Raw genomic sequence first — 18,512 nt, 5'->3', positions numbered from 1 at the left:
ATTCTTCTCAAACTCTGTGCCTGATCAGGGCTAATTTTTTTTAAAAACTCAAATAGCTTAAACTGTGATTATTTTGAGAAAAGAGAGCCCCAAATCTTGCAGATTCTGACCACTTCTTGTGTGCTAAGATCTAAAATATAAATTCTACATGTAAAGGTTTGGGAAACTCATTCATAGTGGTAACAAATGTTTGTTTGAAAATGTTTATAGGACAAGATGAGGAAAAATGTGTAGTGGAGATACTTTTCTCCATGACAGAAAGAAGTAATGGCAAGGATGAACACCCAGTTGCACCCCACTGAGTGCAGTTAAAGCCTTTGGGGGATGGGATCCTCAGTCCATCCTGCTCTTACCAGTTTGATGCCAGTGGCAGTGAGATATGCCCAGAGCCTGGAGAGGGGTCCCAGGTCACAGGAGAGCAGCTGAAGGGTGGCACAAGGGAATTCCAGCGGCCTCATGGAGGTGGGAAGGGGAGGCAACTTAAATGTCTGTGCAGAGGAACATCCCCTAGGGAATAAACAGGAGGAGTTAGAGCCGTGCACGTGCCTGCAGGGCTGTGATCTTATTAGCAACAGGGAGATGTGGTGGGATGGCTCCTGTGACTGGAGGGTTGGGATGGAAGCATGCAGGCTCTTCAGGAAGGACAGGCAGGGGAGAAGAGGAAGCACCGTTGCCCTCTGTGTCTGACCAGCTGGAGTGCATGGAGCTCCACCTGGGGATGGACGAGGAGCTGACTAAAGAGCTTAGGAGTCAGGATTAAAGGGTGACATCAGCTATCAGGGATAGGTGGGAGTCTGGTACAGGCCACCTGACCAGGAAGACTGAGCCAACAAGGCCCTCTACAGACAAATGGGAACGTTGTCATGTTCACAAGCCCTGGTCGTCGTGGGGGACTTCAACCACCCTGACATTGGGGGGACAACTCAGCAGGGCACAGGCAATCCAGGAGGTTCCTGGAATGTGTTGATGACAACTTGCTTCTCCAAGTGATAGAGGAGCCAAGGAGGACGGGGGCTATGCCACCTTATTCTTGCCTACAAGGACAGTCCTGGGCTGCAGTGACCATGAAACGGTGGAGTTTGAGATCCTTGGGGCAATGAGGATGCCCTGGACTCACTACCCTGGACTTCAGGAGAGCAGACTTTGGACTCCAGGGATCTGCTTGGTAGAGTCTGTAGGATAAAGCCTTGGAGGGAAGAGGAGCCCAGGGACGCTGGTTGATACTCAAGGATCACCTCTTCCAAGCTCAGAAGTGATGCATCCCAGCGAAGCGAAGTCAGGCAGAAACACCAGGAGGCCTGCACGGATGAACAAGGACAAACTGGACAAACTCAAGCACAAAAAGGAAGAATGCAGAAGGTGAAAGTGAGGACAATTAGCCTGGGAGGAGTACAGAGAGATTGTTCAACCAGCCAGGAATCAGGTTAGGAAAGCTAAAGCCCTGGTGGGATTAAATCAAGGGCAATAAGACAAGCTTCTATAGGTACCTCATTGATAAAATGAAGAGTAGGGAAAAAATGGTCCTCTCCGGAACAAAACGAGAGGCGTGTTTTACTGGGACATGGAAAAGGCTGAGATATTCAAAGACTTTTGCTTTGGTCTTCGTTGGCAAGTGCTCCAGCCACACCACCCAAGTCACAGAAGGCAGAGGCAGGGACTGGGAGAATGAAGAACCACTCCTGCAGGAGAACATCAGGACCATTCAAGGAACCTGAAGGTGCAGAAGTCCATGGGACCTGATGAGATGCGCCTGTGGGTCCTGAAGGAAGTGGCTGAGCACTATCCATCAGTTTGAAAGTTGTGGCAGTCCAGCGAAGTTCTCAGTGACTGCAAAATGGCAAATGTAACCCCCATTTTTAAAGGGGAAATAAGGAAGACCTGGGTAACTACACCTGCCTGATGGACTGGCTGGCAGTTCTCTGCTGTGATGTCACTCATGGGCCAGCTGTTTCCAGGCAAATTGTTTCTGCTAACATGTGTGCCCTGTGCTTTGAAATGATACAGTTTGCCAAGGCTGAGTCCCAAAAAGCTGCCCTAAGAGATCTCTACTATGGACAGCTTTGATGAAATTTCAGGCTGCTGAATAAGGTCCTGCACTGGAAGGAAGCAAATGCCAGTTTTTAAAACAGACAAGCTGAGTGGCTTGTCTGGGAGGACTGATCCCTCTGACAGCTGATGTTCCTCTGATCTGTCCAAATCAGTCATAAAAAAAGGCTGGTACAAGATGCTCTTATAAGAAGCAAAGCTCATACTAATGAGCAATCAGAGTGGTTCTGTGCTGAGTAGGCACAGTAAAACCAACCAGGTGTTTGATTCTAAACAGTAACTACACAGGATCAATAAGGCACATCATAGCTGACTGACAGGTTTTAAGTAGAGATGGGGATGAGAAATGCAGAGAGTATTCCTGGGAGGCATCTATGAGCTTTACTTTAAAATGTCCTGTGTAAATTTTCTTGTCCTAGGTGCATCCCTGACACCCTTCTTCAGCTTTGGTTTAGGTGGAGGAGACAGATAAATTAGCGTGCTCCTAGTACCTAATAAAGGCAAATCCTATCCTTTTCTAATGCATTTTTTGTCTGCCTGCCTTCCCCCACATGCATGTTGCAGGCATCACATTGGACATGGTTACTCATGATCCCTGTCCTTTAACTTTTGCTTTCCACAGACACCTTCCTCCTGCTGTTGGTAACCAACAGCATCGTGCTTCTGACTCTTCTTTGGTACTCTTGGCCACTCGGCACGCTCCTAATACTAATACTAGTAGTAATACCAGTCCAGGATTCTGTTCCCTCTCATCCACTTTCAACAAATCTGCTTCTGTTAATCTTGAGTGAACTGGGCATTCTTTCCCCATGAAAATTTGGGTATGGCTGAGAATGCAGTTGGACACTTGCTGGTATAGTCTGTCACAGGCATCTGTTCAAGACTTTGCTCCAAGGTGCAGCACAGAGCAGGACCCTGGAGGTGCAAGGACATGTGCTGGGCTGCAGCAGCTGTCCAGGGCAGCAGGATTTGCTCTTCACTGTGCCTTCATGGAAGCTGTGCAGACACAGTCTGGAGGCCCACTGAGGATTTTGGAGTTCGGTCCTGGTTTATTTTTGATGGTCCACACAGTAAACATCACAAGTCTCTCCACCAGACCTTATCTGAGCAACAAAAAGTAACATGGTGACTCATCACATTCCCCAAAAGCTGAAAAGTCCTAGTTTCCTTCTGACCTGGGACCTTCCAGCGCTGCCCTTTTGTTACCCAAACCTTCTCCCTGCTGCAGGGGAGCTGCCCTGAGCTGCAGGTGCTTCTGCCACCCCTCACTATCACCATAAATACCAAATAGAATACAAAATCTGTAAAACTGGGGATAATAGGGAGGACATAAGTGAGTGTGGGCTGTTTCTTGGGAGGGGATGAGGGTGGTAAAGTAGAATTTGGGAGTCATCATGGCTGGGCTTCGCGAACGAAGATTTAGGAAGGCTCTAACCACATTTGTTACAGGCACATTGGTGAGGTCAATACGAGATAGACATATCCGATTGCAAAAGGCACAGTAGAAAGACTCTTCAGATGGTATATTCTGCAGAACACGGTTCTTTCTGCGTTCCCTTTTCTCCTCGAGAGTGATCCTGCGTGTGTTCTCAAAGGAGACAGCTGCGTTATAGATGGGGTGTCTCCAGGCCTCCCGATTGGAGGCCAGAGTAGACCAGTTATGGTGATCAATATGGCCGAGGCTGAGATGTTGTTTCAGAGTCCTTGTATCTTTTCTTCGGGGCTCCTGTCTTGCGGCAGCCAGTGGCAAGCTTAAAGAAGACAGAGGTTCTCCATCAACCCGCACCTCAGGAAGTCCCCCATCATCCCCACATCACCATTGGCCAATCAGAGCTCAAATCAGTCCAGCAGTTTAATTACCTGGGCAGCCTCATCTCCTCGGATGGCAAGATTGATAGGGATATAGACAACAGGTTAGCAAAGGCACAGAGAGCTTTGGAAAACTCCATAAAAGAGTATGGCAAAATAAACACTTGAAGAAAAGTACCAAGATCAGTGTTTACAGAGCCATAGTGCTGTCTACTCTCTTATATGGGTCCAAATCATGGATCATCTACCGCCACCACCTGCGACTCCTGGAACGCTTCCATCAACGCTGCCTCCGCACAATCCTGAACATCCACTGGTCAGATTTTGTGACCAACACATCTGTTCTAGAGCAAGCAGCAGTCACAAGTATAGAGGCCATGTTGCTGAGAACACAGCTGTGCTGGGCAGGGCACGTGTCCAGGATGAAGGACCAACCACCCCCTCCCTACGATCTTGCTTTATGGAGAATTTGGGAGTAGAAAGAGGGAATATACAGGGAAACAAATGCTGGAGCAGGGGGTTATCGTGGTGCTGAGCAGCCCCAGGCCGGACCCCTCTGCCTTGGGAGAGCACACCCATCACAGTCCGGCCCTGCTTTCTGTTGAGAGGTGAAAAACGACAAAGTTAACAGACTTGTTGAGCCCCCAAATCTGCTGCAAAGGGAGGCAGTGGTTTATTTGTGTCCGTTTCTTACAGAGGACTCCACAGGGGTTTTTCCATCGGGAATGGCCGGTGCTGCCGTGCCCGTGTCCTCAGTGCTGGAGCGCCCGGGGTCCCTCAGCTCAGGGCACGGCCTGAGTTCAGTCAGGCCAAGGATAAACACAGCACGGGGCATCGGCCCAGGGGAATCTTTCATTTTAATCCTGCAACTTGCTCCTAAGTGAAGAAGTGAGCCGCTCTCAGGGTTCTTCTGCTCGCTTGAAGCTCAGTGCCCTCTTCAAGTCCGCTTTCCCTCGGCAGCACCACCACTCGCTGTCACTAATTCGCACACGACGCGCCGGCGGGTCGGGGGTTGTTGCTGTTGCGGTTCCGGAGGGTCTGTGTCTATTCCTGTTCCGCTCCCGCCCGGCGGCTCCTCCGCGGCCCCTCCTGAGGGCTCTGAGGCTCCGCCCCCGCCCCGCGCACGCGCCGTCCGCGCGCACGAGGCCCCGCCCCCCAGCGCCGCATCGCGGCGGCCATTTTGTGCGGCTGCGGTGGGTGCGCGGGGCTCGGGCGCCGCGGGCCCGGGCGGGGCGGCTCCGTTCTAACCCTTTTTCCCGTACAGATCCCTCGGTAAGAGCGCGGCGGCGCCCGGGCGAGCCGGGCCGGGCCGCCTGCCCTGCCCCGCGCTGCGGGCCCGCGGTGCGGCGGGGAGGCGCGGGGAGGGAGGCCGGGCGGGCGCGTCCCCGCGCACAAAGGGCCGGGCCGGGCCGGGCCGGGAGGCGCCTCCTCCCGCCCGTGGGCCCGGGGCGCCGAGCGGGGCCGCTCCCGCCTGGCCGCGGCCCGGCCGAGGCCCCACGGCTCGGCTGAGGCCCCGCGGCCCGGGCCGGCCCCCGCCCGCCGCCCCCTGGCCGTGTCCGGCCCGGCCGGCGGAGCTGCGCGGGCAGGTGAGTCCGTGCGGGCCGAGCGCGGGCCCGGGCGGCGGGGGCGGCCGAGTGACCTTGCGGCGGGGCCGGGGCCGGGGCCGGCCGGTGGGGGCTGTGTCGGGGCCCGAGGCGGGATCGGAGGGGCCCCGAACGGCGGGAGCGGGAGGGGCGCGGGGCCCCGGCGGGGCCGGTCCCGGGGGCGCCTCGCCCGGTCCCGGGGGTTGAGGCGAGGCAGACATCGGGAGGAAGGTCCCCGGTGCCCGCGGCGCTGCCTCCACCCGTCCGGGTTGCCCTGTAAGCGCCAGCGAAGTTGCCGCACAGTAACGGAGCGCTCTCTTCTGCTAGTGAAAATCAGCTCTGTAAAATAAAAACAGCGAAGACAAACAGCAACCGAGCAACCAACAAAAGAAAAAAAACAATCCCAAAGAAAAAACGACCTAAGCCCGCCCTTCCCAAAAGAAAAGCCCAAAGTAGTGTTCAAGTGGGTCCCAGTGTGAGTTTTCTTTCGAAAAAAGAGCCTCGTGGCTCTGGTTTTGCTTACTCTTAAACTTACCTATTATTCTTAGTAATTTGTTTCCCCACCTTGATCTGCTGGGGTTAGACAAAAAAATCGGCCGGTTGTTTCCTTGGTGGACTCCTGTTAAGGATGTTTCATCGGTGATTTTGTGTGCGGTGGGTGCTGGTTCTTGTGCAGCTGACAGGGCGTTGTGGGGTGTCCGCGCTGTGTGGGGACACCTTTACACAGCCGGTGCTGGCCCAGTTAATGTGCTCGTGCGCATTCGGTTCATTGGAAAGGGTGTTTTTACCTACAGGAGTCGTGGATGGTTTGCTTTAAAGTTGAGACATTTGAGACTTGCAAAGAAAAGTCGATGGTGTTTGGTGGAGAGGTTAAGTGGAGTGGAGTTTTGCACCTTTTGGGAATGCCGTCTGATCTTGTTCATGTTGTTTTGGTCCACTGCAAATCTTCAGCTTGTTTTCAGTGTTGAGAAGAGTAACATGTGCAACAACGTGGTTGCTGTACTGGAAATACATCCAATGATTTGGGTTTTTCTTCCAAATGGAAAGTTCCTTGTGCATGAGAGGTTTATCTGCTTCTCGAAGCAGGTGTGTTTTTGCATGAAACTGTTTTTCAGGTGATTACAGTTCTCTCTTTCTTTGTGAACTTGACACTGTTATAGATGAAAGTGTATAGTTGAATCCTTCTAATATAGGATTGCATGTTTCTCTTAAAGGTCTAATAAAAAAAGAAGTCTTATTTTCCTAAATGCACTTGCCATTTTAATATAAGTCTGTAGAGTGTAGTTGTACCTTTTTCACTTGTAAGTCTGTTACTGATGTCGTGGAAGATGTGTGAATATCTGTGTTTGTTTTAATTCCCTCTGTTAGGGAGTTTGTGGAGGGTTTGTTAGTACTTCTTGCTCCAAGTTTGCTTTGGTAACGATGTTTAACAACTGAAACCGGCTTGTTTGGCTTTGTGAGGAGGAGGGAGTTGTCTGTTCCTAGTGAGAGTCATTCCTGGACGGTTTTCCAAAGAATCACCATTTTAGTGTGAGGTGGTCTACCGAGCAGTGAAATAGCAAAGGTGTTCCATCCCATCTTTAAATACAAAATACATGTGTTACCACTTAAAATGTTGGGCTTTTTTGTTGAGTTGTAATCCTGGGAAGATAATTTTTATCCAGGGATGAAAAAATGGGCATTTCATCAGGGTTTGGTTAATGAAATGGCAGATTACAACTGAAGATACAGTATCTTGTGGGAGTTCTTCCTGTGTGCTCTGTGGAGGGGACTGCCTAGAGATGGCTGTGAAATGTCACTTAGTTTCATCAGCTTGTGTGACTCTCAAAGAATTCTTCACCTGCAACTCCAGGGAGGTTTTCTGAGGTACAGCTTACGTTGCTTTGTTTGAGTAAGAAGATGCACAGTTGGAGGAAGGAATATCGTTACTGATGGAGAAAGGGTTTGTTAAAATTTAGGGTTTTCAAGTATTAATTCTCATTCTTTGCCTTTGAAAGAGAGATTTGTTTGCCTGTTGGTCATGGGAAAATTTGAAAGACTCTTTGAATGCTTTCTGGTTCTTTTTATATTCTTTGTGGAAGACATACTTATGTCTTGAAATCATAAAAAAGCTCTGCAATGCAATTGCCAACAAGTCACATAGGGAGAAGGTATAGAAAATGCACCCTTGTGGTTCTTGTATGTTGGAGTGCCTTGTGGTGGTCGCAGGTTTGAACTTTCTATATATACAGTTCTTTGTGGACTGTTACTGCTGTTGTGTTGCCTGCATTGATTTTTGCCTCCATTTATTCTTTATTGCAGTCTAAAAGTTGGTTTTAATTGGTTGCCCACAGGATTGGCTTGGCTTCTGCTACTTGTTAAGAAAAAAACATCTGTCTTTGCAGGTAAGAGCCTTTGAATTGAAGACTTCTTTATATGCATATTGAGTATATCCTAAGAAATACCTGAAGCTTTTGGAATCTGAATTTATATCAAAAGACTTGGGTCTGTAGCTTGTCTCTTTACTTTGACTTACTCTTTGATGGTAGTTTTGGCAGCGTTTTCTTTGTAAGCAGAATTTTCCGCCAAACTGATGTTTCTGTTGTTTCATCAGCATGTGGTAGTCTGGAACACTCTCCCAGTTCTTTTGCACTGTTGGAAAATGCAGTTACTTTGCTGCAGGCCACAGGTCTGCATGTTTGTAACTATTGGAGTGTAGAAGTGAACATCAATTGGTTCTAATTAGGCTTTGCAGCATTTAAAGGGCTTGAATAGTTTCAAATTGGCTCAGAGATGACTGTATTAATCTAACAGGTTGATTTTAGCCTAAAAAAGACAAAACTGTAGTCTGCAGTTTTAACTTCTGCTAGACAGTCTCCTACTTAAAATTCCTCCTCCAGTACCAGAGTTACTGCAGTTCTTAGTCTTCATCCAAGAATTGCCAAAGATGTTTGTGTTTATTTGTACCATGTGGGTATTGTACTTTATTGCTCCCTGGGGACTGGGATGAATATTCTCAGCTTTTCCATTGAAAAATTCATACATCTTAAAACACTGGTCTGGCATGCTTATGAATTTATGCATATGACCCAAATTCTTGTTATTTTACCAACTAGCACAAAGATGGAAGAAGTAGTATTGTCATCTTTTACACTTTTTTGCCAGTGTAACATCAGCATTTCTAAAGATATTACTGTGAAGACATAAGCATGCTGTTAAGGCTCATCAGATGAGTTGAATCAGGTTGACTGTCAGCAGCCTGTTATTCTCCATTTTTGATTTCAACTTGCTAATGGGGATGGAATGTCCATAGTGTACCTCTAGGATTTTGTGCTTCCAGGAATATATCAAACACACAAACCAACAACAAAACCCACTTTTGCCTCCAAGTCCCTTTTTGCACCAGGAGGAAAGCAGGCAGCCTGAGGACACCTCTGACAGCCCAACAGAAAGCCTTCAGTGCCCGCTGGACGGGCCCGTGCTGTGTCTGAAGTTGATGTTGCCTCTGCAGGTGTTGGTCTTTGCAAGTGAGCAGTGGAATATTTGAACAGGCTTTGCATTTTCATTACTTGGAAAATTTGACTGAGTGTGTTATTGCCTCCTAAGTACATTTTGGAAAAAATCTGTTTGTGTTTAGAAATGTAAAACTTGGCCCTTTTGGTCCTTGAGATTTTTCTTTAGGTCACAGAAGCAACACTACTACTCTGTTTAAGCACTGAAATCCTGAGAAAATTGAAGCAGTTACGTGTTGACAGAATATTCCTTTGCCAAAAATATTTGATGAGTCAAGTCCTTAAAATTCTTTTTATTCAGACCATGATACTGTCAGCTCTTGCTTAATAGCAAGCTTTTGCTGAATGTTCTGCATGGAACTAACTGCACTGAAGTCATTGCAGCTAGTTTTTTTTTAGTGACCATATCCCTAAGCAACTCTTTGAATTTTTTTGTCACAGTGATTCAGTGGACCTGAATAGAGTACTTGGTAGCAAAAGTTCAAGGACTCTCTTAGCATTTTGAATTTAGTGCAGAAATGAAACACTTGCATTATCCCAGACTACTTGAACTCTTTTGTGACTTTATCTGTTAATTTGTCTTCTGGGCTGAGTTCATGAAATCATTTGTAAATGTAGTTATCTAGCAGGTGTCAGTTCTGATAAAGAATATAAGGTGTTCTAAACCAGCAGACCTGAGTACACACACCTCCCCAAGCTGCCCTTGTTCAACCAACGGCCATACCAGATTGTCCTCCCTTTTGCATTAGTAAGGAAATAACTAAAAGTAGTCTCCCATTTAATAGAAGAAACTTCAAATGTCTTAACTACCAATACATAAAAATTTCTACAACTAATTTCTATATATAGTAGGTAATAGAAAAAAATGTAAACCTCTTAGCAAGATTTGCACTTGGTAGTATTTCAGTGTCAAAAGTGTAGGTGCAAAGCCAGGGATGCTTTTATATTGCTTACCTGCCTCAGAATCATCTAATTCAAAAGCCATCCTGTAGCACAACAAATAAAGCTTGGGCTTACAGTGCCCTTTGGTGTGGCTTCTGTAAAGGAAGCAGAATTTTCATTTTAACTTTAGTTTTGGAGATTGCCATCAATTGTGGCAAATTTAAAGTAAAACTACAGAATCCTTGTAAAACGCTGCTTTTTAAAACAGTGCAAAAAGTCTTAGATGCTTTCTTAGATGTTTACGTAGCATAGATAGTCCTTATTTTGACCTCTTGTGGTTTTTTTCACATGGACCAGTTACTTTGTTGTTGGAAAATGATTGGGCAATGAATTTTATTTTCAAGTTAAATGTAACTGCCATTATAAAAGATAAAGGCAAAGATGTTGCTTCTGTTACCTGACCTGACCTGGAGATGGGCAAGTTGCTTTCAAAAGAATTAGCCCTGAGGCTTAGTGGATATATGGCCCTTTCTCTTACTGTCTTCCCTTGGGGGAATAGAGGTTTTCTTAGCGGTGTTTTTTTTTTCTTTAAATGTTTGTATTGTGAGTTCCAGTCTCTCTCAAGATGGTGCAGTAAGGAATTGGATGTTCATGCACAGCGGCCAGAGCAGCAGAGCTGATTTGGTGTGAACGGGTTGTTTGCTGTTTCCTTGAGGGAGAAAGGTCCTTGACACTTCTCTGGTGTCAGCCAGTTGGGGGGCAATGCCGTGGAATACCCCAGAATGTGGCTTGAATTCATTAGTATGTTGAAGGGGTTAACTCTGGTTTATTGGTCAACAAAATAAAATACTTAAGGACCCAATTTAGTAATCTGAAGTTCCATCATGCAAACAGAAGAACTGCTTCTTCACCCTGTAGAAGAATTGTTACTCTTGTTTTCATTAAGTGCTGACTTCAGCGTTGTCTGGTTAAATTGTGGCTTTACTTAGTCATTCAAGACATGGCTACTCTAAAGCGATTGGGAGAGCTGGGCAGGCAAATGGAGCTGACTTACGGATTGGACTGTGTGCTGGGATATGATGCTTAGCTGAACGTGAGTTACTGGGAGATAGTTACTGATTGTAGTTGGTCAGAGCTTTGGTAATGGCCAGGAGTCTTTGATGCATGGCCTTGTGGTGTTGCAATTGGACATCTGGTTGGACTTGATCTTTAAAGGTCTTTTCCAACTTAAACAGTTCTGTGATTCTATGATCTGGTTCATCCTTGATTTCAAGTGCTTAGCTAACACCATTCCTATGTGACTAATGGGAGCCTTGGAGATCCTCCGTGAGATACTGAACCGGCTTGTACTTAGGAAGTCGAGAAGTTTCAGAGACGAAGTGGCTCAGGGGAAACAAGGTGCTACTGCTGACGGTTTAGGCTGAGAGACTTCTGAACTGGTGAACTCTGCTAATATAAATATGATGCTTTCAGCCTGCACTGAATGTTTGTCTAGAATAAGTGACAGTTATCTAGTATCCTGTTTGTCTTCAACTTCTGATATGACCTCAGGCTTCTGTAGAATTTGTACAAGGTAACTGTCCAGATCTTGCTGTTACGCATTGATCTTAAGCTTCCACTAACGTCAGCTGCAGAGGTAAAAGTCATTTTCTTGTGCCTGAGACAGAAGGTGTCATGTGCTAGACAGAATTCTGTCTGCAACTACTGAAAAAATTAGACCTTGTTTTTGGAAGCTGTAAAGGCCAAATATCTAGTTAGGATATGCATAGATTTAATCTAATTTAGGTGAGGTGTGTATAGTCACAAAATGGCTGGGGCTAGTTTATAACAGTTAGCAAGCTACAGGTCCCCTGGACCCTTTTCCTTTGCTAGGAATCAAACATCAGGTCCATAGGATACAGTCAGGATGTCTTGTATGTCTCACTGTTGCTAGTTGTCCATATTGGGATTTTGTTCATAACCAGCCTGATCTTACATTTCTAGTTGTTTTCACTTGGCAGGAGATAAAATCCCTCCCCAAATGAAAGGGAGCTGTTTCTTTCCCATAGCTGTGCAGAATTTTGCAGTCACTTTGTCAGGTACAGTGGATACCATATCAGTGTATAGCAAATTAATTTTGTTAGCTTGGCTAAAATACTCATTTTGCTTACATTCTGTTAAGTATTGAACTACCGATATAATAGTTCTGATTTTTGATATTCCTTAGTTAGTTTGTTGTTTTGGTTTTTTGTTTTTGTTTTTTTTTTTAACTGACGCTTTTGGGTCTTAGTATAACAACTATTTTGGAATCTCTAGTACAAAATGTATACTGATTGTGTTGTAAATGTTTAATACTTCAGCCTGTATGAAGTAAACAAACATGAATAAGAAACTCGGAATATAAACATGCTTAATCTTTACAAGATGTTACGAGGTGTGTATAACCAAATGCAGTAGCTGGTGTGTGTAGGTGCTTGCATGGTGTCACGAACAGTAGTCTGACATGGCCGTTGCCTTTTCTCATCTGCAGGTGTGTGTGGTTTCAGCGCAGCATGGCTGTGGTCATCCGCTTGCAAGGTCTCCCGATTGTGGCGGGGACCATGGACATTCGCCACTTCTTCTCTGGATTGACCATTCCCGATGGGGGCGTGCATATTGTAGGGGGTGAACTGGGTGAGGCTTTCATCGTTTTTGCCACTGATGAAGATGCAAGGCTTGGTATGATGCGCACAGGTGGTACCATTAAAGGGTCAAAAGTAACGCTGTTGCTGAGCAGTAAAACTGAAATGCAGAACATGATAGAACTCAGTCGTAGGCGTTTCGAAACCGCCAATCTAGATATGCCACCAGCAAACGCGAGCAGGTCGGGACCACCACCTAGTTCTGGAATGAGTGGCAGGGTTAACTTACCTACTACTGTACCTAACTTTAATAATCCTTCTCCTAGTATAGTAACTGCTTCCACTACAGTGCACGAGAGCAATAAAAACATATCCACGTTTTCTACTGCCAGTATGGGAAGTGCACCTCCAAATCTTGGGAGTACCTTTGGTAGTCCAACATTTAGCTCCACTATACCTAGCACAGCATCCCCAATGAACACAGTACCTCCTCCACCAATCCCTCCTATCCCAGCTATGCCATCTTTGCCACCAATGCCTTCTATTCCCCCCATACCTGTTCCACCTCCTGTACCCACACTGCCTCCTGTTCCTCCAGTTCCTCCGATTCCCCCCGTGCCCCCTGTACCTCCAATGACACCTCTGCCTCCCATATCAGGAATGCCTCCTATGAATCCTCCACCTGTAGCACCCTTACCCACTGGAATGAATGGGTCTGGAGCAGCAGTGAATATGAACAGCGGCTTGAATCCATTGTTTATTGGTCCCATGAATCCTGTAAATCCTATCCAGATGAATTCTCAAGGTAGTGTCAAGCCAATTCCAATCAATCCTGATGATTTGTATGTCAGCGTTCATGGAATGCCCTTTTCTGCAACAGAATCTGATGTGAAAGACTTTTTCCTTGGGCTCCGTGTGGATGCAATCCATATGCTGAAGGATCATGTAGGTCGAAATAATGGAAATGGACTAGTTAAGTTTTTTTCTCCTCAAGATACATTTGAAGCACTGAAGCGAAACAGAATGCTGATGATTCAGCGCTATGTTGAAGTTAGTCCTGCAACAGAGAGACAGTGGGTGGCTGCTGGAGGCCACATAACTTTCAAGCAAACCATGGGTCCCTCTGGGCAGGCACATCCTCCTCCCCAGGCTCATCCTAGGTCCAAATCTCCCAGTGGGCAGAAAAGGTCACGGTCGAGATCTCCCCACGAGCATGGTTTCTGTGTTTATTTGAAAGGTCTCCCCTTTGAATCAGAGAACAAACATGTGATAGATTTTTTTAAAAAGCTGGATATAGTTGAAGACAGCATTTATATAGCTTATGGACCTAATGGGAAGGCAATCGGAGAGGGGTTTGTTGAGTTCAGGAATGAAGCTGATTATAAAGCGGCTTTGTGTCATCATAAGCAGTACATAGGGAATCGCTTTATTCAGGTTCATCCAATTACTAAAAAGGCAATGCTAGAAAAGATAGATATGATTCGTAAACGATTGCAGAACTTCAGCTATGACCAGAGAGAAATCCTGATGAATGCTGAGGGAGAGCCAGGCCTGCCAAAATTGTGTGCACATATATCTAATATTCCATACAACATAACAAAAATGGAGATCCTTCAGTTTCTAGAGGGACTGGCAGTAGAAGAAAACTCTGTACAAATTCTTGTTGATAATAATGGGCAAGGTTTAGGACAAGCGCTGGTTCAGTTTAAAGCTGAAGATGACGCTCGTAAGGCAGAGCGTTTGCATCGTAAAAAACTGAATGGAAGAGATGTTAATTTGCGTTTGATAACTGTAGAAGAAATGAGAGATATTGAGAGAAACCCACCATCTCAAGGGAAAAAGATCCTGAAAATCCCGATCCAAGGAAACGCGGCTGTGCCGGGAGCGCCGGGCCCTGGTGGGGATGAGCATGCCTTCCTGGGGGGAAATGCTAAAGAAGCAAACAATGGTCCTCCCTTCAACTTCCCCGGTAACTTCAGCGGGTCTGGCACATTCGGTCCCCCTCTGCCACCTCCCGGAATAGGTGGCTTTCCTGATTCTAGACCAGGAATACCTACAGTTGCAGCTAGTAGTTTACCTGGTGCAAGTATTGAGGTGCCAGCTTTTGCAGGTGGTCCTGCTAATTTGAGTGGGCCGGCAGGTTTTGCAGGGGGTCCTCAGGCGTTTGGTAATGGTCCTGGCAATTTAAGTGGGCCCCCTGCCTTTGGTGCCGGTCCTCCAGGAATTGCTGGTGGTCTTGGACATTTAGGTGGACCTCCAGGGTTTGGACCCGGACCAGGAAACATCCATATTAGTGGACCCCCAGGTTTTGGAACAGGCTCTGGGAAGCCAGGGCCAACTGTCATCAAAGTGCAAAATATGCCCTTTACGGTTTCGGTTGATGAAATTTTGGATTTTTTTTATGGTTACCAAGTGATCCCTGGTTCAGTATGCTTAAAATACAATGAGAAGGGCATGCCCACTGGAGAAGCAATGGTTGCATTTGAGTCTCGTGATGAAGCTATGGCAGCTGTTGTTGATTTAAATGACAGACCTATAGGCTCCAGAAAAGTAAAACTTGTTTTAGGGTAGCTGTTCATCTGAAGTAGTTGTAGAATAGATATTCATAGTGCTGTGATAAATGCATCTGGATTGGTTTTTATAGTTTTTCCAGGATAGAACCTGTGGATTGTTTAAATTGTACAACAGATTGGTTTTGATAAGACAGAGCACTGGGTTAGCCATGACATGACAAACACTGTGAGGAGAGATGTGCAGTGGATTTTCCTCGTGCAAATATGCGGAGAAGCTGGACAGATTCTTATTCAACATAGAAGTTTGGTGAACTCTCCTGGACACAGTGCTTATCGGAACCCGGGATGGGTTTGACATAGTTTTGGATAAGGGAAATAGGTGAAGTCAGTGAAGCTCTTCAGTGGGTGCTCTTGTAAGCCATTGTAAAATAGATAGCTATTTCTAGATTTGGTTAAAAGCTGGCTGAATTTGCTTTGTTTACAGGTCAAAGCTTTGTTTAAAGTCCTGATTTTATTCTGCAACTGAATTCTCAGTGTACACAGATTAATTGTTTTGTCTATGTATCTTTATTTTTTCCAAGATTTTCACTGTATGAACAGTTGAATTATGCCCTTTGCTGATGTGTCTACCAAACTAATTCCTATGAGTATGAGCAGAATCGTTCTGTAAAATTCAAGCTGTTCTTTGTGGTATAACCTTTAGTTATTTATATATTGCAATTATAACTGTGCAGAATAAGACTTTTGCCACAAGTATAGCTAACCTCAAACATAAATCATATGAGTTTTATAGTACACTTAAAAGATTTCAAGTTGAAAATAATCATTATTGTTTAAGTAGCTTGATTTGTTAGGATCATACGAATCAGTTGGGAAGGGATCTTTGACACTAGTTGGATATTGATGTTGTATTTCTCATGTGTCTCTTGAACTCCTAACATAGAGTCTCTGTTAAGAGAACCAAAGTGGTGATTATTAGTTGAAGATTGGAGTCCAGATAAAGTTTTCAATTAGGTTATAATGAAGGAAACTTTTATCTTCAGCAACTCTGTTGTGAATTACTGCTGTGGGTGAATTCAGAGATAAAATTTATTTTTCTCCAAAACTTGAAAATACTGAGTTTACTATATATTTTTGCAATAAAGTTGTGCTGTTGTATTCAAAGTCTGTAAAGAGTTGCCATTTTCTTTGTTGTGCAGTGAAGCCTTCCATGGAAAAACAGAGAAATGGAAAGGGAGTAATTACTCAAGTAAAAAATAGAATTTCTTTGGTTCATCCTTGCTTGGCTTATGATAAATTTTAAGACTTGGGTATTGCCTGGAAAAAATCCTGCTATTCCCTGCAAATCATTGTACTTAAACATAGTAAAGTTTAAACTGTTTTGGTTTTTTTTGACAAAGAAAAACAGTGCCTTTTGGTGTTGCATATCATGGAACACTGAAGTGTATGGGCAGGCAAAATTGAGAGGTGCAAGTGGCAACAGTTTTATTCATGTGGTGTGTAGGAGAGATTTGCAAACCTGTGCAGCGCTGCATCCCGAGAGGATTTCCCAGTACAGGAATCTGTGGAAGGATTGTATAAAGGTGTACTTCAATAAAGAGGCGGTTGCATTACACAGATGCTTCTGTAATTCATTAGCATAATTTTCTTTTGACAGATTACTAGGTGGTCCCAACTTCTGAAAAGTCATGTGATTTGTATATACTGTTTAAAATTAAGCCTCCTGTTAATAAAACTGTCTGTCTCTGAAGCTCCATGTTATGCGTTTCAACAGTCTTTGGGAGTAATGTTTCAACAGCAGATCTTTGTTTCTTTTTTTTTTTTTCCCCCAAAAGTCTGAAAGTACTCTTGCTGATGTCAGAAAGATGTGTGATTAGGAGTCAAGTCTTTCAGTTTATTTTTAAAATTTTGCTCTTTGTTTTTTAAGCAACTTTTATTAAAGTTTCATACTATATTGGAGTTATTCGGGTGCCTGTTTTTTCATGTTTCACATTAGAATAAAATTACTGAAAAGGAAAACGTGGCTTCGTTGTTCACAGAATTGATTTAAGCTATTAGTACGTGTTGATCTGCCAGAACTGGTGGTAACTGTTTTTCAAATGAATCACAACAATGCCTGCCTTGTTGTGAAATGTAATTAAACTACAGGTGTCTGGAATTAGAGACACAGTTCTGTGTTACTGTCTTTGATTTCACATCGGGATCCTCTTGGTCGTGGATCCAGGGTTTTTAGTGCTTGGGTTAGACACGGCATGTGCTGTGGAATGTACTTGTGTGCCTGTTCCTTTGGACTTGCTAAAACTGCAGGTTTGTTTTGGAAAGCTTTTATTTTCTGATTCTTAATTTTTCTCTGTGGACTAAAGATGTTTAAATGCTTATCTGAAAAAAAAGTGCAAATCAATACAAACAGCCATTGGTGTTTGAAACATTGACTTGAATGGAATGCTTAAATGGAGGATCTGGGGGGGGAAGGGGTCCTTCATCTTGCCAAGCAGTTGATGCTCCTTATCTTTTAGCATAAATTAGGTAGTAAATATGCCCTCTTCCTTGAGAGTAGGCTCTTGGAAAAAAAATAGGAAGTCCTAGCATATTTTGAATTTCTGTAGGTATGAGGAACAGTACATCGACCCGAATAGTTATGGTTGATCCTTTAAAGCATATATGGAGAAAAGTTCATTGTCAAGTGTCGATGCAAATAAAAGCAGCTTTCTGTAACAACTTGCTTTCATGTGAGAAGCAGTGTTAAAACTGCATGTGGAGCTACATTATGAGAGAAGCCCTTATATTAACAGACTGCACGTCTAGAGTTGATAAAATTGCTTGCTTTGCACATGTCTGTGTTCATGAACAGCCTTAGGGAGTAGGACCTCTGAGGTCCTGACTCCAGTGTGGAAGGTACACAACTGCCCTTGCCACGTACGCCTGGAGCTGGTTGGTAGCAAGAGGCAGCACCAGACAGAATCGGCTCGTGGATGCTGCTCAGATTCCCAGTTGTTTTGGCCTCAGTGCTCTCTGAGTGTCAGGAAGTGACATCCTGCTTTAACCTCCTTGGAACAATAGGCTCGGTGAGCTGGTGTCCCGATGGCTTCAAGGGATGGAAAGAAGGTACTTGTGGTTCTGTCAATGGCTAAGTTGATGTTTTTAGCAGCTCCTTAAGTGTTAGTGTCTGAGTACTACTGCTGAAACAAAGTAAGTGGTAAAGTGTTACATTCACAATGTGATTTCTGTTAAACATACCTTTTTTTTGTCCCATTCTAATTAGAAATGAATGTAATTAGTCAATGATAAACTTGAGACTTACATGAAAGAACTTCAATAGTTAGATGAAAGTGTGACTTAGTTTCCAGCAGTTACACGTAAATGTTGCAGTCAGATTTTTGTTGTTAACACAAGTTAATTCTGTAATATCACAGGCAGCATTAAAGCCAGTTCTTTATTAATGAATTGTTGCTATTTTCTAAGTGTAGGTTTATGAGAGATTTGAGGCTCTGTAGGTTTAAAGATACTTGAAAGGTGCTTTTTTTTTTTTAAAGTAGCATTCCTTTCATAGCATGTAGTGTTTTCCTTGAATGTCTGTGCTCTGAATTT

At 44.7% G+C, this 18,512-nt stretch overlaps 2 protein-coding genes across 5 annotated transcripts in view; both read left to right on the top strand.

The window, feature by feature from the left end:
- The first annotated feature begins 5,030 nt into the window (after positions 1–5,030).
- Positions 5,031–16,943, top strand: RBM12 (RNA binding motif protein 12). 2 transcript variants are annotated; one of them, XM_027740448.2, is made up of 3 exons: positions 5,031–5,127; positions 7,740–7,822; positions 12,321–16,943. In XM_027740448.2, the coding sequence occupies exon 3, from the start codon at positions 12,343–12,345 to the stop codon at positions 14,980–14,982; it is 2,640 nt and encodes an 879-aa protein (XP_027596249.1). In that variant the 5' UTR covers positions 5,031–5,127; positions 7,740–7,822; positions 12,321–12,342; the 3' UTR covers positions 14,983–16,943. The 2 variants fall into 2 exon arrangements, with proteins under 2 accessions (XP_027596249.1, XP_027596250.1); XM_027740449.2 differs by having other exon boundaries at positions 5,040–5,127; positions 7,772–7,822.
- Positions 5,046–18,512, top strand: part of CPNE1 (copine 1) — a 43,488-nt gene continuing 30,021 nt past the window's right edge. The window contains exons 1-2 of one of the 3 annotated variants that reach the window (XM_027740452.2): positions 5,046–5,127; positions 7,772–7,822. The gene's annotated coding sequence lies outside the window, so the exon portion shown is untranslated. Of the gene's footprint in view, positions 5,128–7,771; positions 7,823–12,384; positions 12,464–18,512 lie in introns of those variants that run through there. The other 2 variants (XM_027740453.2, XM_027740451.2) reach the window with 2 other exon arrangements.

Source organism: Pipra filicauda, unplaced genomic scaffold, assembly GCF_003945595.2.
Source record: "Pipra filicauda isolate LSUMZ 115617 unplaced genomic scaffold, ASM394559v2 scaffold561_size491250_pilon, whole genome shotgun sequence".
Lineage (NCBI taxonomy): Eukaryota > Metazoa > Chordata > Aves > Passeriformes > Pipridae > Pipra > Pipra filicauda.
This window is presented reverse-complemented; position numbering and strand designations above follow the sequence as displayed.

Coding starts and splice junctions, on each gene's coding strand:
- RBM12 (XM_027740448.2), top strand. CDS start 12,343: ATGGCTGTGGTCATCCGCTTGCAAGGTCTCCCGATTGTGGCGGGGACC.